The sequence below is a fragment of the Anomaloglossus baeobatrachus genome, chromosome 2 (genome assembly GCF_048569485.1).
Source record: "Anomaloglossus baeobatrachus isolate aAnoBae1 chromosome 2, aAnoBae1.hap1, whole genome shotgun sequence".
NCBI lineage: Eukaryota > Metazoa > Chordata > Amphibia > Anura > Aromobatidae > Anomaloglossus > Anomaloglossus baeobatrachus.
The window spans coordinates 367541486-367563173 of NC_134354.1; the positions used below are offsets into that span (position 1 = coordinate 367541486).

The window sequence follows — 21688 nt, forward strand, 5'->3', positions numbered from 1 at the left end:
GAGGCGTTGGGGGTCTTCTGTTACCTTAGTCTCTGCCCCATCGGAGGGGAGGCGTTGGGGGACCTTATTCTCTGCCCCATGGGAGGGGAGGCGTTGGGGGTCTTCTGTTACCTTAGTCTCTGCCCCATCGGATGGGAGGCGTTGGGGGACCTGCTACCTTAGTCTCTGATCCATCCCTTTGCTTGGGGGCTGAGGGTGGACATTGGCTTCACCTGCCTAGGTACCAACATATCTTGTCCCGCCCCTGTTTGTCGTCAGTGCATCAGCCTACCCCGGAGTTTACACCAGCTGCCACGCTCACTGGCTGCAGCGCTGAAGACTCGGACTTGGGGAGGATGAGTAATACGTAACGTAGGTTGTTTTGTTATGACTTTTGATACTGTGTTGTGTTTTTTTATATATATATATATATATATATATATATATATATAAAAAAATATATATATATATATAAGGTGCAATCCCCTTAGTTCTAACCAGCCGATAGGGTGTCAGCTGTTGCATGCCATATTGCAGCGGAGAGGGTGACTAGACTGTGACTTCGTTCTGCGTCCTCCCAGTCTGCCGCTTGCTCCGGCCGGCACGTGCAACTCTCACTGAAAAGTCTAGACGGTAGCACGCATGCGCAGCAGTGCGTGCTCTCGTAGTGAGCGCGCACACGTGTGCTCCTCGCCGTTTCTTTCCTGTATTCCAGAATGCGCCTGACCCTGACGTACGGAACATTCTGTAAACGGAAGTGACGTGTGCGGTACGCTGTAGTACTGCTAGGAGTCTTCCTGGCAGTGAAGCGCTTGTTGACGTCATGTCCGGCGTCTAGGGGAGGGGGTTAGTGGAGGGAGCCTTCTAACTCCTCCTCATTAGTGAAGGAAGCTGGAGGACCAGGCGCTGCCGGCGGCCACTGCTCCATCACCGACTGAGCAGGGAATAAACAAGGCTGACGTGGAAGTTGAGCGGCTCCTTGGCCAATCACTTCAGCGCTCCCATCAGCCTCTACCAGCGGACCAAGTGACGACCAATCACAGTCGGGCTGTCCTTACTCCGCTCAGGTGGTGGTGGGGGATGCCAACCAATCACAGCTCGCTTCTCATCCTGACTCGGAGTAGAACACAGGTAAAGTGAACTACCTATCGGGAGAGAGTGTGCAAGAGAAGAGCCGGGGGCGTGAACTGAGGACAGCCAATCAGTGGCCAGCGTTTCTCTGTGACAGAGATGAGGACCAAGAGGTGACTCAGCCATCTCTAAGGCAACGGCCAGTCAGTTGCTAGACCTGCTCGTCGCCACGCCCTCCCTGCAGCCAACTGCTGCTCCTTTTCACCTGCCATCTGAAAGTACAGGTGTGAGAAGTCTCTTCTCCAGGCTGAACACGAGCCAATCACAGGAGAGAGCTCAGCCAGAATTCACTGTGCAGCCAATCAGCAAGCAGTTTTTCCAGTGCCTGTCTGTTGGATTAGGAGTGCCATTCCAAGTAGGGTGCTAAGAAGCCTGGCATCGGGGGTAGTGGTGCCCAAGTGTTATCAGCAGAACAAGAAACCAGCAACAAGTGCAGAGAATCTTCAGCCCCCTTACCCAAGCCCACATCGGGATCCTCAAATTCAGGACTGCCAGCCACTGACCTCCATGAATGGAAATCGGAACCGCAGGTAATAATGAGGCTTCCAGCTCAGCAGAGCACCTTACTACTGGGGGATATACACACCATCATGTATACTGTGCCTGGCATTCAGCTGGAAAGGACATTTGGAAGGATCATTGCGGAAAGTTCAGTCAGTATTGTCTCTTGTTGTGACAATCGCACTGATCCTCTTAAATGGTGTACGCAGCCTGATGAGGGGTATGGCGTACGCAGCCTGATGAGGGGTATGGCGTACGCAGCCTGATGAGGGGTATGGCGTACGCAGCCTGATGAGGGTTAATCGTTCTGATTGTCCCGTCTGTCAGTTTGGAGGGGTGGCTCTGATGTTGGGTTTTTGATGTACCCGCTTGTCACTCAGTGCTTTGTATTACTGCCATCTAGTTGCATTGGATGTCACTCAGTGTGGTGGGATGGACGCCTCGGATAGTGACAAGGGGAGTATAGTACACAAATGCTTGTCAGTCATCTGGAAATATGGCTGCACAGAGCCTTTCATTCACAGCCCATAATTCCAGCAGTTCTGCCCAATGTAGTCTGCGGTACCTGTGCGGGATGTATCTAAGTAGTCACGGACTGTCTGTGCCAGTGTGCCCTGTGCTGAATGGAGCGACCATCATAAGCTCGCTCCCACCTGGACAGTAGAGACATCAGCAATAGACCTTACTGACTTGTAAAGTGAAGATGGTCAGTGATAGACCCTGCTCCATAACCGGGAATCAAATCTCTTTATGTTGTAATGCAATGGAAAAAGTCCTGAAACCTTAGGCAGAGTCAGTCCTTTCCATGGGGTTGGCGCAGCATTGCTGCCCTTCTCACCGCGCAGCCCTAATATGTTCCAGCAAGTGTGTGTTGAAAGTATTTCATTACATTATTTTAAGTTTTGTTATGATATCCTATAGGTTTGATCTGCAGCAAACATAGACGGTTCTAAAGAATAAAAGTTCTAAAACATACCTGTCCTTTCACACAAGACTTGTAGAAAAGCGTAGTCTTGCTGACCTCATTACCCACAACAAGTTAAAACTACTTTTGGTGCCCACATCAGTTTAAATTGCCCAGGAGGTGTCCGCGTGCTCGTGCTCTGTAACTTTACAGCCAGTCTTCATTAGTGGGCAATTCATCTTTATAAGTAATCTGCAGTAGTATGTGTATTGGATCTTCCTTATGACTATACCCATAATTTGTTGCTTTTGCCATTTATCCTATGGCTTGCCTGTCTTGAGCTGAAAGCCTGCCTACTGTCACAAGTGTGTCACCCTTGACAGACAGTCCTGTAGTGTCTGGCTGTAGAAGGTCGCAGCGTTTGGCTACACAAGCTGCTCTCTGACTTTCCATTTATCCCTGCTTGGGGTTTATCCCCTTCTCTTTAGGACCCTGTGGAGTTCCTCACCTTTTCAGCTGTTAATCATTAGCACCTCCCTTTGTGTCTTTAAATACCCTCATCCTTACTCTGTGCTGGTAATAGGTCTAATACCCTTAAAAAGTCTTCAGTGCAAGCAGTCTGCTTGTATACATCTGGAGAAACTTTGTTGTTGTTGCAGCTCCTCTCCCTGAGTCATCTGAAGAAATGTTAGGCTGGTTTCACACTACGTCTTTTTAACATCCGTTGAAAACGTTATTTTAGCGGAAGTACGGATCCAGTGCAAATGCGTTTTCATTTCAATGCATTTGCAATGGACTCGCGTTAACATGCGTTCACCTGCGTTTGCGTGCGTTATAGTGCGGATCCGGTGACTTGCAGTTTTTTAACATGTTTCAAAAACGCTACTTGTAGCGTTTTTGAGCTGCGTCAAAATACTGCAAGTCACCGGATCCTGACTAAACAGCACGCGAACGCAGGTGAACACTGGCATGCTGATAGACAGGATCCTGCTTTTGTACTGAGCATGCCCAGAAAGTACTGAGCATGCCCAGAACCAGTCTCTCGTGATCTGTCTCTCTCTCCTCCTCCCTCCCTCACCCTCTCTCTCTCTATCTATGTCTTTCCCCCTTCCTCCCCCTTCCTCTCTCTCCCACCTGAGAGCTGCGGACACTCGTAACCAAGGTAAATATCGGGTAACCACTTCTCTTAGTTACCCGATGTTTAAGTTGGTTACGTGTGCAGGCAGCCCTGCTCGTAGCAGCTGCAGACACTCGTAACCAAGATAAATATCGGGTATCCAAGGCCGATGTTTACCTTGGTTACCAGTGTCTGCAGCTGTCAGAAGCCGGCTCCCAGTCTAGTTTCCCTCACTCCCGATCACATGACTCCAATGCCCGCCCCTAAACATCCAGTGCAGGATCCTGCAAAATAACACATGCGTTTGCATACGTTATTTGCTGTAAAAGCAGGATCCGTATTTCCGCTAAAATAACGTTAAGGACGGATGTTAAATAAACGTAGTGTGAAACCAGCCTTATTTGTATACTTTCCCCTTTCTATTTTTTTTTTTTATTTTATAGAGCTTAGTGGGGTTGACTACTAAGCACTCATCCCATATATTCCATACCACCTAGGGCCTATTTCAGGGTCAGGTATCCGGCTCAGCGCATAGGTGTGGAACCTATCTAGAGTGGTGAGGGAAGCCAGGGCCCAGCGGTAGGTTTGCTCAGTGGTCACCATCTCCCTCTTCCCTTTTGGCCTCATGTCAGTGACAGATCACACTTCTTTGTGACCTGATGCCCATACCCAGATTTCAGATCTTGCTCTGGCACCGTCATTCTCAGGGGGCAGTGTATGCGCTAGTTCGGCTATCGCAACATTATCAAGATCTAACTTTGCATGGGCCGCATCCGATGCTGGTGCCTGTGTGAGATATCGAGCAGGGAAGCAGGTCACAGAGAAGAGTGACCCACAACTCACTGACAGGAGGCCACTGGCGGAAGGAGAAAGAAGCCTCCCCGATATGTCAAGGCGTAGTCCTATCCCAACATGTAGTATACACAATAATATTAGCCAATACCTCCAGTTAGAAATGCAGTATAGTTCTCCTGATATAGCCATGTCTCTTACCTCATGTGCACGGCATTGTAGCTTAGCTATCCTTGACTACGTCCACTCGTATAGTGACAGTTGCTCATGGTTGTAACCATGGATACCTAAGCTGCAATGCCCTGCAAATGAGATAAGAGACATGGCTATATCAAGTGAATTGTATTACATATCTAATTGGAGGTATTTTGTAATATTATTATATGTATATAGTATATATACATATATTATGATTTAATATTTTCTTCATTTAAATTTTAGGCCATGCTGGGGCGTCTGATGGAAATAAAAAGTGACGGACAACCCCTTTGAGATCACTTGTGCCATGCTGCCAGTTACAATTCTGCTGTCATGATCACTTATTAATTGCAAAGTGGTAGCACGGCTCTGTGATCCTATGTTGGGGACTACAAGTCGCCTTGTAGTCCCAGCCTGAATCTGTTAATGTTCATGCTCCATGGTGAGGTATATAATAACTAAACCAAGTGTATGCAGTTTTATCATCAGGACCTTGGCTTCAGTGTCAGAATGTCTTGCTAAATAAGAAGTTTATAGATGGAACTGAAACTTTCCATACAAGTTAGATTGCTGTTGGCAGGCCCTGATGATGAAAATCTAATGTGCTCTGTAGCCCTGTAGTGGTCCTAGGATAGAAGGTGTTGTGCTGAGACCTGAGCATGTGTGTGTGTATTGGGAGGCTCAATGATATTATGTAGCTCTCCTATTATGTTAAAGGATACGTTTAGGCCGGGGTCCACAGTGGCACAGAGTTGCCTTGGATTTGCGGAAAAAATGTTGACTCTACTGAGACTTATGAGTAACAAAGCGTTTCATTTATTTTGAATAATTTTGTACTGCATGGAAAGGTATGACACTTTGCAAATCACGTTTATTAGGGGATTTGTCTTCATTGCAGTAAACAAATTGCATGTAAAGGGCTTCAAAACCCCCACTTTGCCCAATCTAGTTGCCTGAATTGATATCAGGATGTACTCACTTGGAGTACTGATGATGGCAGTGAATGGGTCAGCACCGGTGTCTCACTAACTCTGGGGATTAATGTGCTGCACATGCTTTTGATAAGCAGAACACCTGTAGGTGATGTGTGCTGACCCTTTCACTGCCATCATCTGTACTCCAAATGAGTACCTTCTAATTTCAATGCAGCTGAAGGCAGGTATATAGACTGGGGAAAAGTAGGGCTTTCAAAGACACCTATATGAAATGGTTTTACAGGAATGAAGACAAATTCCCTAATAAAGTGGTTTGCAAAGTTTCCTAGCTTTTCATGCTGGACAGAATTATAGAAAAAAACAACCAAAACCGATTGAAAAAAGTTTCCTTAATCCGTGTGAAATTAATTGTTTAAGGAAATACTGACTTGCTGGGATTTACTGTTATCAGCTAAGAGCCTTGTAGTCCTGCCAGGTGTTAACATCCTTTTCTGTTAGGGACTGAGACAGTGTTTATGGATTTGTCTTCACTCCTTGCCTATGTGGGTTTATAAGGAATGGGCATTTACTTATGCCCCAAGTATCCAACTTAAGTGCCATGTATATTGGTGAGTCTAACAGTTTGGGCAGAGTTATTTGTCTCTACTTATTACTTATGCAGAATATTTTAACCCCTTAGTAACAGTCAATGCGACGTAAAGGGAATTTGTCCACAGGTTTTTGTTACTTCCTCTGAGAGCAGCATGATGTAGGCAAGAGAGTCTGAAACTAATCATATTTAACTTAGATTACTGGGTGAAGCCATTCTGACATTATCTCAGAATTGAGTTTACTGATTGTGCATTGACTGTGAGGTGCCAATCGCGCAGGGGGCATGTTGGACAACATGGCCCTAGTGAGCTGGCCACCCCAATGATAATGGTCTGGCTGCTAAAACAAGCATAGCAAATAAACAAAAGGACAGGCCTGCCTCAACATTCTGCATGTTGGCTTCAGCTAACATAGCAAAAACCTGCTGACAGATTCCCTTTAAAACTGGCAGGTGGCAATGCAGCAGCTGTCAGTTGTACACATTGTATGGCCATGTTGGATGTGCAAAGAAGAATCAGAAATGGACATGTCCTGAGTTTTACAGAAGGGACACATGGGTCGTTAAAAAAAAAAAAAGTATGCATGGTTCCCTTACATTTTGTGAACTTTATTTTAAACACACAGTACATTACAAGAATTGTTATTCTGTGAAGTCGTGTTGTTTGGTGCTTGCTTTTTTCAATTTTAACAAGATAATCCAATGTCATGGGTGTGTCATGCTTAACAGACAGTTCTGTGGTGTCCGGCTGGAGAAGGTCGCAGGGTTTGGTTACACAAGCTGCTCCCTGACTTTCCCTTTTTCCCTGCTTGGAGTTAATCCCTTTCCCTTTGGAACCCTGTGGATTTCCTCACCTTTCAGCTGTTAATAATCAGATTTTCCTTTTGTGTCTTTAAATACTCTCATTCCCCATTGCTCTTTGCTTGTATTAGGTTTAAAAAGCCTTTACAGGTCTTCAGTGCAAGCAGTCTGCTTGTATTCATCTGGAGAAACTGTGTTGTTGATGCAGTTCCTCTCCCTGAGTCATCTGGAGATAAGTTATTTGTATACTTTCCCCTGTGTGTATTCCCTTTGTGTTCTTTAGTACTTAGTGGGGTTGACTAAGTGCTCATCCCATCCTTTCCCTACCTGGGGCCCAGATCAGAGTAAGGGTATGTGCGCACGTTGCGTAAATACATGCAGTTACGCTGCGCTTTGTAGCGCAGCGTAACTGCATGCGTCCTGCGTCCCCTGCACAGTCTATGGAGATTGTGCAGGGGCCGTGCGCACGTGGCGTTTAAGAGCGCAGCGCTTCGGCTATTGCCGAAGCGCTGCGTAAAAAGAAGTGACATGTCACTTCTTTCCTGCGCTTTGCCGGCAGCTCCTGCTCTGTCTATGGCAGGAGCTGCAGGCAGAGCGCATGGAATCGGCGCTCACTACGGACATTTCTGCAGCGATCTAAAGCACACATGTGCTCTTCAGATCGCTGCAGAAATATCTGCAGTGACTGTACGCAACGTGCGCACATAGCCTTAGTCAGGAAAAGGTATCCTGCTCTGTGCATAGGTGTGAAACCTATCTAGGATGGTGAAGGAAGCCAGTGGCCAGCGGTAGGTTTGGTCAGGGGTCACCATCTTCCCCTTTCTTAAACACAGGGTTTCCCTTCCGCCGTTCGCTTGGTACGTCCCCGCACCTAGTGTGACATCCAGTTTCTTAATAACTCATTGACCGTCATTAGTCCTATACTCTGCATTTTTGTGGTATATGGTACAAGCAATCAAATGACTGTAGGTTTAGGTCCGCTATGGAGGCTGAAGTATAATGTAAAGTAAAAAAAAGTTTTAAGAAATATACTACAGAAACCCCACAACATTAAAATTATAATCACATTACTTTTCACCAGTTAAAAATAAAGAGATTAAAAACATAAGAGTATTTGGTAATGCTCCTTACCTAAAAGTTTGTCTGAAAATTTACAATTATTTATTTATCGAAGAAAAATTTTAAATTCCCCAAATTGTAATTTTTTTTCGTCAATAAATAATTTTATATTTTCAGAGATCAGAATCAAAATGAATTCCGTAAATACAGCTCCCCCTCCCCCCCCAAATCTGTCCAGTGGTTCATGCTGCCCAAAAGGACCTGCAGCTACGTGAATTATTCAGTAGAACGTGTTCCGGTGTTCAGAGATAATATAGTTTGAAGGTACAATAGCCGGAGTCCAGACTAGTCCGTCGTCTCCCCAGCTGGCTCCTCTTAGCTTTGCAGCAGGTGATTGACAAGTCTACATGTAAGGGGTGCTTCACACACAGCGAGATCGCTGCTCAGTCACGGTTTTTGTGACGCAACAGTGACCTCATTAGCGATCTCGCTGTGTGTGACACTGAGCAGCGATTTGGTCTCTGCTGTGAGATCGCTGCTCGTTGCACACAGCCCTGGTTCGTTTTTTTTATTGTCGCTCTCCCGCTGTAACGCACAGATCGCTGTGTGTGACAGCGAGAGAGCGACGAAATGAAGCGAGCAGGGAGCAGGAGCCGGCGTCTGACAGCCTGCAGTAAGCTGTAACCAGGGTAAACATCGGGTAACCAAGGTGGTTACCCGATATTTACCTTCGTTACCAGCCTCCGCCGCTCTCACGCTGCCAGTGCTGCCGGCTCCGGCTCTCTGCACATGTAGCTGCAGTACACATTGGGTTAATTAACCCGATGTGTACTGTAGCAAGGAGCCAGCGCTAAGCAGTGTGCGCGGCTCCCTGCTCTCTGCACATGTAGCTGCAGTACACATCGGGTTAATTAACCCGATGTGTACTGTAGCTAGGAGAGCAGGGAGCCAGCGCTAAGCAGTGTGCGCGGCTCCCTGCTCTCTGCACATGTAGCGACGTTATGATCGCTGCTGCGTCGCTGTGTTTGACAGCTAAGCAGCGATCATAACAGCGACTTACAAGGTCGCTGTTACGTCACAGAAAATAGTGACATAATAGCGACGTCGCTGTCGCTATGTGTGAACCCAGCCTAAGGGACTTGTCAATCACCTGCTGCGGCACTAAGAAGAGCTGGTCAGTTGTGCTGGTGAACTAGTCAGGTCTTCGGCTGTGCCCAGATCGTCAAAGTATGCCATCTCTGAAACACTGGAGCGTTTTAGTGAATAATACAGTTGGCTGCAATTCATTCTGCCCGTGGTTTGCGCAGCACGAGTCTACTGATAGGTTCCCATGAAAGGGTTATAAGTGCTGACCTGTCATTAGAGTAGGCTGTCAGTGTTGGCTTAGTGGGGTCTGACTCTCGGTAAGCCCCACTAATCGGCTGTATATAGGTGCCCTGGTGTTTGGACAAATACTGCACCTCCTCCAACCTTTTCTTACTTACCTGTGCTGTACTTTTAGTAGCAGTCAAGTGTATGGAAAATATGACTGTACATGAGCCATTACAGTGATAGACAATCCGCTGGTGGGCCGGCAGGTGTGCTAAACCAGTCTGTGCCACCTACTCCAAAGGCAGGGTGCTGGCTCCTTATGTAAGTGACACCGCATAGTAACCCCATTCTGAAAATGTCCCTCTATGGTCAGCGTTCCCATATGTCTTGCACACAAGATTCACCAATCATATTCACACAAAAGGAACATGATTCACCGATGAATGGCTACACATGAGTCACGTCGCTTACTCAGCGGAGGTCCCAGATGGGTGACTGAACTGGTAAGGGGGCTTTTTGTTAACTGTTGGTGACCATTACTATATGAAGATTGTATGTCATATTGGTACGAGACATTGCACATGTAGGAGTGAACAATTGGCAGCAGACTTTTTGTATTATTAGTATTTTATTCTGGGGACGTTTACTTTCCTTTAATAGGTATTATTAGACTGTATTGTGGGAGGTGTGTGCTGTAAAGCGGTAAATCTAAGGATGAGAATCACTTTCATCTATATGTGAATACTCAAATCTGCAACAGAAGAACGATTGTCTGATGTATATAAAGTGATTTACCATCTTTTCAGTTAGCCATTAAAAGGTATCCACCACTGAGGACTTCAGTTCTTTTCAACAATTTTTTATAAAGTGATCTGGAATTAATGGGACTGTATAAGTGAATAAATATTAAGAATTCTGAGGCCTTGTTGATTACAATGGAGATTACTGAGCCCCAGTCATCACATTGGGGACCCCATGGTTCCCTAGATCCTGCGTGTGCTCCTGTATGCCTTGGCTTCAGTGCATGTGGTTCATTCGGGTTCACTGACTCGCTTCTCTGTGCAGGAGGCATTTGAGGCCAGGATCAGGGAAAGTTCAGTGTGCCTTTCAAAGGGATAGGGAAGTGTACTGTATGTGGGGTGGGAGGAGGGGCACTGCGCTTCCAGGGCCGGAGAGCTGTGCGGAAACACCACTTGTGGATATGTCACAAATACTTATTGCTTCATGGGAAAATGGCATGTAATGTTAGATAAGGCAGCTTCATGGTACAGTGCTACACTATATATATATATATATATATATATATATATATATATTATGTATGTGTGTATGTGTAATATATAAGGATAAGGCTGCACATCAAACTTAGATAATGGTATAATGCCTCAAGCATATGGAAAAATGTTAAAAAATACAATGAAAAATGCTACTTGCTAACTTGAACATGTGAATAATGAATTGCATACCTGCCATGAATATTAGGAAAAAGGAGATATTTAGCAATTGCATTGATCAATGTAACTGAGCCCCAAAACCTCGTCAAGGTATATCTCTATATTGGGGTCCCTAGCTCTGTGACCCTAACTGTGTGTCATCTCATTGCAATTAAAAACTGCTGTGGGTGGAGAGCGGTAACCAAGGACTGTCTTATATAGGAGATGGAAAAAACATGGCCGAAACACAGTTAGCGTCACAGAGCTAGGGACCCCAATATAGAGATATACCTTGACGAGGTTTTGGGGCTCAGTTACATTGATCAATGCGATTGCTAAATATCTCCTTTTTCCTAATATTCATGGCAGGTATGCAATTCATTATTCACATGTTCAAGTTAGCAAGTAGCATTTTTCATTGTATTTTTCAATATTTTTCCATATGCTTGAGGCATTATACCATTATCTAAGTTTGATGTGCAGCCTTATCCTTATATAGTATGTATTTTTTGGCTTGCACTCAGAATATATATATTAGTGCTCACTTCAGTTATCCTATTCAGTTATATGTGTGTATGTGTAGTCGGCTAGTCTCAGGTAACGTCGGCTTAAAAAAAGACGAGGAGGAGCTGGAAACCGGGGAAGACAGGGATTGGTTAATATTTAAATACAGTTGCTGTACATTGCATACTTAATTGGGAGGGTTGCTGATGAATCATGATTTTTTTTCTATTACTGCTGGCCTTATTCACTATCGCTTTTTTTTTTTTGGGCTGGGAGAGGGCTATACAAATATTCCCTTATTTTTCAAAGAAAAACACATTTTTTCAATGAAGCTAACATTAAATTAAACAGAAATACACTCTATACATTGTTAATGTGGTAAATGACTATTCTAGCTTCAAACATCTGTTTTTTAAAGCAAGCAATATCTACATAGGTGTATAGAGGCCCATTTCTAACAATCACCACTCCAGTGTTCTAATGGTACATTGTGTTTGCTAACTGTGTTAGAAGGCTAATGGATGTTTAGAAATCCCTTGAAAACCCTTGTGCAAGTATGTTAGTACAGCTTAAAACCGTTTTGCTGATTAGACAAGCTATAAAACTGACCTTCCTTTGAGCTAGTTGAAAATCTGGAGCATTACATTAGTTCCATTAAACTCTCAAAATGGACAGAAAAAGAGAACTTTCATGTGAAACTCAACAGTCTATTCTTGTTCTTAGAAATGAAGGGTATTTCATGCGAGAAATTGCCAAGAAACTGAAATTTCCTACAACGGTGTGCACTACTCCCTTCAGAGGAGACCACAAAAAAGCTCTAACCAGAGTAGAAAGAGAAGTGGGAGGCCGCGCTGCACAACTGAGCAACAAGACAAGTACATTAGAGTCTTTAGTTTGAGTAATCGACGTCTCACAGGTCCTCAACTGGCAGCTTCATTAAATAGGACCCGCAAAACACCAGTGTCAACGTCTACAGTGAAGAGGTGACTCGGAGATGCTGGCCTTCAGGGCAGAGTGGCAATGAAAAAGCCATACCTGAGACTGGCTAATAAAAGGAAAAGATTAATATGGGCAAAAGAACGCAGACATTGGACAGAGGAAGATTGTAAAAAAGTGTTATGGACAGACAAATCGAAGTTCTAGGTGTTTGGATCCCACAACATTTGTGAGATGCAGAACAACTGAAAAGATGCTGGAAGAGTTCCTGACGCCATCTGTCAAGCATGGTGGAGGTAATGTGATGGTCTGGGGTTGCTTTGGTGCTGGTAAAGTGGGAGATTTGTACAAGGTAAAAGGGATTTTGAATAAGGAAGGCTATCACTCTATTTTGCAATGCCATGCCATACCCTGAGGACAGCGCTTGATTGGAGCAAATTTCATCCTACAACAGGACAATGACCCAAAGCACACCTCCAAATTATGCATGAACTATTTAGGAAGAAGCAGACAGCTGGTATTCTATCTGTAATGGAGTGGCCAGCCCAGTCACCAGAACTCAACCCTATTGAGCTGTTGTGGGAGCAGGTTGACCATATGGTACGCAAAAATGACCATCAAGCCAATCCAACTTGTGGGAGGGGGGAAGAATGGGGTGAAATATCTCCAGATTTCCTCCGCAAATTAACAGCTAGAATGCCAAAGGTCTGCAAAGCTGGAATTGCTGCAAAGGAGCACTCTGTGCCGAAAGCAAAGTTTGAAGGAGACAATGATTTCAAGTAAAAAATCATTATTTCTAACCTAGTCAATGTCTGGACTATATTTTCTATTCATTATGCAACTCCTTTGATAAATAGTAGTTGTTTGTTTTTGTTTTTTTTTTTCATGGAAAAGACAAAATTGTCTGAGTGACCCCAAACCTTTGAACTGTAGTGTACCTGTCCATTGGAAGTCATTCAACGTGACTACCTGATGAAGTTGCTTGAGAGAATGCCAAAGTGTCATCTGAGGAAATAAAAAGCGAGCATGTTCGGCTCATGCAGGCTGTTCACTGTAGCACGAGCAACATGCGACCTGGTGTTTTTACATTGAAAAACTGCTTCTGGGACACTTAGGAAATCAGCCTGTGTGGTTTAAATGTGCAGCGACTCTTGACAATCACAAGCACATCTGGGACGTCATTGGCTGATAATTGCAAAAGGAGCTACCAGGAGCGGATCTTGTTGATTTGTGTGCAGAAGTGGATTCAGCTTGGCAGAACATTTCTTACAACCATTAATAACCTCATTATTATTTGTTACTTAGTTTTTTTTTTTTTTTTGTTCTGTTTATAGCAAAGATGAGAAAATCAAGATTAAATAATGACTTCTTAATAATTTTTGACCTTATGGATATGTTATTTTTATCCTGGAAAATGTATATATCATTGCCTGTTACTAGTTAGTGGCCTGCATATACCTTGGTTCTTAAAGGGAGTCTGTCACTCCTAAAGCTCATTTTAAAGTCCTTACACTCCCTGACAGAAGTTCTGTCGCTTATCCATGTTATGTAAATAAAACCTTAGAACCTGACTTTAAATTCATCCATTGGTTTCATAAATTACTCTTTTGAAAGCTGAAACCCTCCCAAATTTGGTTTAGGTTATGAAAATAAAGTTGCTGCAAAGCTGAAATATTGATCATTTAATGAACACAGAAAGGTCAGATTTTGGCAAGACAATAGTTTTGTCGCCCACAGAAATTGTGAAACTCAAACAAATAATTAACTTCTAATACAAAGATATGTGGCATAACATTGGTGAATGAAGTTGTGGCACTATTAGAGCCATATTTAAACTTTTGTGTGACTTCCGTGAGCTTGAAGGACTGCATCTATGTGGTTCAACAATGATTCTTACAATTTATTGATGAAGTCATCAGGAATAGCAAGGAATGCAGTCTTATATGACCTCCAGAGTTCATCTAGATTCTTTGGTTTTGTCTTCCAAGCTTCCTCTTTCATCCTACCCCAAACATGCTCAATGATGTTCATGTCTGGTGACTGGGCTGGCCAGTCCTTGAGCACCTTGATCTTCTTTGCCAGGAGGAACTTTGTTATAGAGATGGATGTATGAGATGGAGCACCATCCTGCTGCAGAATTTGACCCCTTTATGATTAAGAATGTAAGAGGTAGCTAATACTTCTTGATATTTTAGGCTATTGATATTGCCTTCCACCTTGCAAATGTTTTGCACACCCCCATACTGAATGTAACCCCAGACCATGATCTTTACACCACCAATCTTAACTGTTTTCTGGATCCATACGGGCTTCAGCAGGTCTCCTGCAGTGTTTGCGGCAGCTGTGGTGTAATTCAACTGAAGATTCAAAAGAGAAATCCACCTTCTGCCACTTTTCCAGCGTCCGTTCATCTGTTTAGCAGGCTGTGGGACTTGGCAAATGCCACACGTTTTTTTAATTGCCTTTTGTTTAGTGCTGGCTTCTAGGCACTGATTTGACCATGGAAGTCATTTAGAGACAGAATCCTACAAACTGTTCTAGTTGACACAGGGACTTGAGGTGACCAGGCCTTTTGGAGCTCTGCTGCAGTGGAGGAGGGTCTGGCTTTGGATTTTCTAACCAACAAACATTCCTCCAGAGCAGTTGTCTTGCGGGGTCTGCCAGACCTGGGCTTGTCAAAAACATCTCCAGTCTCTTCAAATCTTTTTTTTTTTTTTTTTTAATTCTTTGTACTTGACGCGGAGACACATTAAAGGTGCCAGCCACCTTTGCAGTGGATCTGGTCTTCAGCCTCTTGATAATCAAGGCTTTGGTCGCAGGGTGGATTTTTGGCATGTTGTCAGAGGTCAAGTTGCAGTTCAAGTGAAGGTCTGGGGTGCTGGGTCATTTAGTGAGCACCGGTGAGGATGTAAACTAGGATTGGGTGCATTATATGACAAGGCGACAAAACTTTATCTTGCCAAAATATGACGTTTTTAAGGAGTTAATGGCAGCAGCCCATAGCTGCCACTAAGTCCTAGCTTAGTGATGGCAGGTGGCTTTGAGACCCCCCCCCCATCACTAAACTGTAGTGAAAGTAAATAAAGGATTTTTCAGTGTTTGTGTTTATTTGAAATAAAAGACAAAAAACACCCTCTTTCACCACTTTATTAATCCCCAAATACCCCTCCAAGTTCGACATAATGCACACGAGGTCCCACGATGCATCCAGCTCTGCTACATCGGAAGCTGACAGAAGCGGCCTTAGAACATCGCCGCTCCATGGAGTAACTGAAGTGGGTCGCGCTGTCAGCGTTGACATCATTCAAGTTACCCGCGGCCACAGCTAGATTCTCGGTACAAACTGCTACAACGGATCTGTTTTTTACCGGATCCGTCGCATCAGTTTTACTACAATCTGCGACGGATTCGTTGCGTCAGGCACAAACCGGATTGTGCCTGACGGCAAAAAACTGATGTGTGAAAGTAGCCTAAGGAGATCTCAATTGCATACTAAATAAAACTGATTTCTGTGCAAATAAACAAAATCTACACCGCATCTGTAAATTTAATAGGGGGCAAGTTACGTTTTGGGGGGTCACAGATTCCTTTTAAAGTTCTGTTTTAACTATAGAAAGTTTTTTTTTTTTTTTTTTTGTCAATGCTACATGAGTAGCACTTTAGTGTTTATGTGGGTGTTTACAGTCAATGAGAACGTGGAAGATTCCTGCCGGTCATATAATGATGAAGACAGTGTTTCTGTGTATAAGCTGCAGCACACTTCCACAGACGTGGGTGGAAAAAACCCTATACAATGAATATTATACAGTCGGCTAAGGTCTATTCAGAGGAAATTCCAGTCTGCCTAAAATGCACTAAGACCCCCGCAGATGAGCTCATTTTTCAGCTATGTGTCCTAACACTGGATCTTTAAATAGGTACATGAAAATCAGGGGCCCCTCTTTAGGGAATTGCTTACTCTGACGGGACAGTACCATGTAGCTTTCTCTAAAATCATATGTTTGCCTCTTTACCTACAAGTCTGTCCAGTGGATGTTATAGATAGAATTATGACCTAGATATATACATCTAGAAAAGTATTGACTTATCTCTTAACAAAAATTAATTGAAGTATTGTATTCTATGAGCTGCATGTTTGTTAAAAATCATACGGCAAATGAAAAGAGGTAAAGGGGCTATCCAGTCACTGCGTAATAAAGAATCCGTACTAACTTTACCAATTCCAATACTCTATTTCCAACGCTGCCCGGGTGTCCTGCTGGTCTCTGTACTCCTAGTTATGTGTTGGGAGGACCATTGCTGCCAATCCCTCCCACAGCGTTGTCAAATGCAACAGTGGTTGGCTGTCTTTGGTGAGTTTTTACCCAAGTGCATGCATTTTGGGCTAAACATTTATATACCGTTTTAGGCTCCTTGTTTCCCTCCACATTCAACTTTCATGTATTCTGTGGTCATAAATCCACTGAGAAGAGCTCAGAAGAAGACTGATAAGTGTTGCAAGCTTTTCTTGTAAGGGTATGCTCACACGAGCATATGACTTGCACGAGTGCAATGTGAAAAAAATCTCACATTGCACTTGGACTAATGTTATTGAATGAGGCAGAGCGGTTGGTCAGCTTTTTTTTTTTTTTTTTCATCCAGATTCAGGATGAGAAAAGTCGCAACATGCTGTGATTGGATGCCGAAATCATCTGACATTCGCCAATGCAAGTCAATGGGTGCGAGAAAAAAACGGACGGCACATGGACCATCCTAGTGATGTCTGTTTTTATGGATACATTTCTATCATGTAGCACAGAACACTGTAAATGGTCCTGTAAATAACATAGTTGCTGAGAAAAAACGGATTGCACACTGACGGCACACTGACGGCACACGGATGACAAGTGAAAAAAAAAAATCACCCACTCGCATAGCACTCGCAGTATATGTGGACTACCACACGGATACCACTCGTACTACTGTCCTGGAAGAGAATGGGACCATTTTTTTTCATACGATCGTGTTACTCCAGCCTTACACTGACAGTGCAAACTCAGTGATTTTAGCAGGAGGCTCACAGCTCTTATCTGTCTTTTCTGAGCTCCTCTCAGTGGATTTATTACCACAGAATACAGTTGATTCTGCAGGGAAATAAACCCAATTTCAAAATTTACCTTTAAGCTCAAAACACATGCATTTACATAACATAAATAAATACACCCAGACCATTTTGTCTTTTCCATGAAAACTCATATTTTATTTATCAAATGAGTTGCATAATGAATATAAAATATAGTCCAGACATTGACGAGGTTAGAAATAATGATTTTTACTTGAAATAATAATTTTCTCCTTCAAACTTTGCTTTCGGCACAGAGTGCTCCTTTGCAGCAATTCCAGCTTTGCAGACCTTTGGCATTCTAGCTGTTAATTTGCGGAGGTAATCTGGAGATATTTCACCCCATGCTTCCAGAAGCCCCTCCCACAAGTTGGATCAGCATGATGGGCACTTTTTGCATACCATACGGACAAGCTGATCCCACAACAGCTCAGTAGGGTTGAGTTCTGGTGACTGGGCTGGCCACTCCATTACAGATAGAATACCAGCTTCCTGCTTCTTCCCTAAATAGTTCATGCATAATTTGGAGGTGTGCTTTGGGTCATTGTCCTGTTGTAGGATGAAATTGGCTCCAATCAAGCGCTGTCCACAGGGTATGGCATGGCGTTGCCAAATGGAATGATAGCCTTCCTTATTCAAAATCCCTTTTACCTTGTACAAATCTCCCACTTTACCAGCACCAAAGCAACCCCACACCATCACATTACCTCCACCATGCTGGACAGATGGCATCAGGCACTCTTCCAGCATCTTTTCAGTAGTTCTGTGTCTCACAAATGTTCTGTGTGATCCAAACACCTCAAACTTCGATTCGTCTGTCTATAACACTTTTTTCCAATCTTCCTCTGTCCAATGTCTGTGTTCTTTTGCCCATATTAATCTTTTCCTTTTATTAGCCAGTCTCAGATATGTCCTTTTCTTTGCCACTCTGCCCTGAAGACCAGCATCCCGGAGTCGCCTCTTCACTGTAGACATTAACACTGGTGTTTTGCGGGTACTATTTAATGAAGCTGCCAGTTGAGGACCTGGGAGGCGTCGATTTCTCAAACTAGAGACTCTAATGTACTTGTCTTGTTGCTCAGTTGTGCAGCGGGGCCTCCTATTTCTCTTTCTACTCTAGTTAGAGCCTGTTTGTGCTTGACCCTGAAGGGAGTAGTACACATCGTTGTAGGAAATCTTCAGTTTCTTGGCAATTTTTCACATGGAATATCCTTCATTTCTAAGAACAAGAATAGACTGTCGAGTTTCACATGAAAGTTCTCTTTTTCTGGTCATTTTGAGAGTTTAATGGAACCAACAAATGTAATGCCCCATATTCTCAACTAGCTCAAAGGAAGGTCCGTTTTATAGCTTCTCTAATCAGCAAAACTGTTTTCAGCCATGCTAACATACTTGCACAAGGGGTTTTCAAGCGATTTCTAAACATCCATTAGCCTTCTAACACACTTACACAATGTACCATTAGAACACTGGAGTGGTGATTGTTGGAAATGGGTCTCTATACACCTATGTAGATATTGCATTAAAAACCAGACGTTTGAAGCTAGAATAGTCATTTACCACATTAACAATGCATAGAGTGTATTTCTGTTTAATTTAATGTTAGCTTCATTGAAAAAAATGTGCTTTTCTTTAAAAAATAAGGAAATATCTAAGTGACCCTAAACTTTTGATCTGTAGTGATGTAGTATTAGCGAGAATTTTATTTTTTCTTTAATTCAGTGACTGCACTTCCCCTTTACATCAGCACAATAGACAGTGTGCGAATACTGGCCTTTTTATTTCCCTTCACCTTTTCTACCAAACAATTTTGCTCTACATATGGCACAAGAGATTGACTAATCTTTAGTCAGATTGTACAAAACATAAAAATGATTTAAGTTGGAATAGCTAAAATAATATTTTTGTCAACATGCTTTATAGTGCGTGCCCCTTTGAGTTCATTTGATTGTCCAGCTCAGATGTGAAGAATCTCCTTCTAGTGCACTGATTATTGTTTAGCCTAAAAATTAATCAGAATCCCTCCACTGCCATGTACAAGAACATCTAGGTAGTGGAACAGCGCTCCTGTGAATGTGTGACTACTGTCATTGGACGCTTTGTGGACGGCCTGAGAGTGAATCAAAAGAACATTAGGGGGAGCTATAGAGTACATAGCTAGGTGTGTCTTATATCTGGACATTGGACTATATTTCCAATAGTAAATTAAAGAGGTTATCCACTATTTTACTACGGATAGGTCATCAGTGTTTGGCTGGGGTCCGACACTCTGCACGCCCGACAATCAGCCGTTCTCAGTAGCAGGTGGCCAGAAATGCTCCGTTCCCATTTTCTTATCACGACCTGGTTCAGCACATCCACCTTCTATTGATTTGAAAGGGAAGTGGATCTGCCGTACCCGGTCGCGGCCGCTATCTAAGGACAGGTCAGCTCAGGAACTAAGCATTTCCAGCTGCCTCCGGGACCGAGCACAGCTGATCTGAAGGGTGCAGGGTGCAGGGTGTTGGGCCCTAATGATCAGACAGTGATGGTCTATCCTAAGGGTAGGGTGTAAACTTTCTGCCATTCCTATGTAAATAAACCCACATGATGTAAGAGGTTCATGGATGGTTCTGGAAACTCCTGAAGAACTTAAGCCCCTCAGTTGCCCTATTCCTTATCTCCTGACTGTTCTATTACGTGGTACTTCTCATGGTAGCTGGCATTACAGAGGCTCTTATATTGTGAGCCTATGACAACACCGAATTTCAGTGAAGTAGGTAATCAAGGAGAGCTAAAAACTGTGTTTACCATCTGAAACACTTTATCCTAAGATAATGACAAGTCCAATCTTACTGAAGAAAATTGTAAGGAGTTGTCTGATGAACTAAAACTAAATAATAAAAGAGAAAAGTTCACATGTTGTGTATCTGGTGAGGGATTACCATATTTCTTCAGCGCTCTATTGGGAGACCCAGACGATTGGGGTATAGCTACTGCCCTCTGGAGGCCACACAAAGCACTACATTAAAAGTGCAAGGCCCCTCCCCCTCTGGCTATACCCCCCCCGTGGTATCACGGGTTCTCCAGTTTTAGCTTTGTGTGCGAAGGAGGTCAGACATTCCATGCATAGCTCCACAGATTTTAGTCAGCAGTAGCTGCTGACTATTTCGGATGGAAGAAAAGAGGACACATATAGTGTCCCCAGCATGCTCCCTTCTCACCCCTGGATGGTGTTGTAAGGTTGAGGTACCTATTGCTGGTACAGGGCTGGAGCCTGACATGCTGTTTTCCTTCCACATCCCCTTGTAGGGCTCTGTGGAAGTGGGATCCTGCCGGCCTCTCAGCTCTGATGCCGGGCTCCATCCACAGACCCATTAGAACCTGATGGAGACGGAGCAGGAGTACGATCAGGGACAGGCCCTGCATCATACAGGTACTCTGTGTCCCCGGCAGGCACAGACACACTCCGGGCTGGCTGGGTGTTGTAGTGCGCCGGGGACCGCAACGTGGAGTTGGTGTCCCTACAGATTACTGGGGGATTGTTTGTGTTTGGGAACGCAGCGCCGACCCCCTCTGGACCGGGCGGCGCTGCTGTGACTTGTGGTGCGCCGGGGATCCGCCGTCCGCGCTTTTACGGCGGCGGCGGTTATAAATTTAGTCCCCGGCTTTTTGGGCCTAGGACGCCGGCAGCTCCGTTTCGTTCCCGCCCCCACCCTGTCATTCAGGGTAGGGGAGAGACGCTGTTCGTTAGCAGCGACGAGGGCTGGAGCCTGATTTACATGCTCCAGCCCTCACACTATGCACAGAGGGAAGCAGGCTTCCCGCTCTTGGCCAGGAACGCCCAGGGCCCGCCCCCCTTCCTCTCTAGAGACGCCGGCAGCCATTACATGCATGCCTGGCTGGAGGAAGGACGCAAGGCTCTGGGAGACCTGGACTAGGGGCTATCTGGCGACCACACACCCGCTTTTTAAGCGGGCGGTAAGCGATTTTTCTGTGCTGGTCCCTCTAGTGCCTCACTGTGTGTCAGTGTACTGGGTACATATATATAGATATTGTATTTCTTGCACTGTGAGGTGCGCTTCTGGCTGCATATCCCAGATCACTCTGTGGAAGCAGCAACATGTCATCCTCAAAACGCAAGGCGGCCAAGGCAAAAAGGGCTGTGTATACTGCGTGTGCTGCATGTGGGGCTAATCTACCAGTAGGCTCCGATGACCCCCATTGTGTGCAATGCTCCGACCCGGTGCTGCTTCGCCAGCCGGAGTCAGGAGAGGTAGTGACCCAGGCTGAGACGCTTGTAAGTTCTGCCCCGGTGACAGGGACGGACTTTGCAGTTTTTGCAGATAATATGTCTGTATCTATGGCAAAAATCCTTGAAACCTTGCAATCTATGCATGGGGCTCAGTCTCTGGGCA

The 21688-nt window shown here is 44.4% G+C and overlaps 1 protein-coding gene across 1 annotated transcript in view; it reads left to right on the forward strand.

Moving 5' to 3' along the window:
• Positions 1-868: 868 nt before the first annotated feature.
• The window catches only part of LOC142291476 (protein argonaute-3), a 169381-nt gene continuing 148561 nt past the window's right edge, over positions 869-21688 (forward strand). The window contains exon 1 of the mRNA XM_075336030.1: positions 869-1640. Coding sequence (XP_075192145.1) covers positions 1622-1640 — 19 coding nt within the window. The 5' untranslated portion in view covers positions 869-1621. The remainder of the gene's footprint in view (positions 1641-21688) is intronic.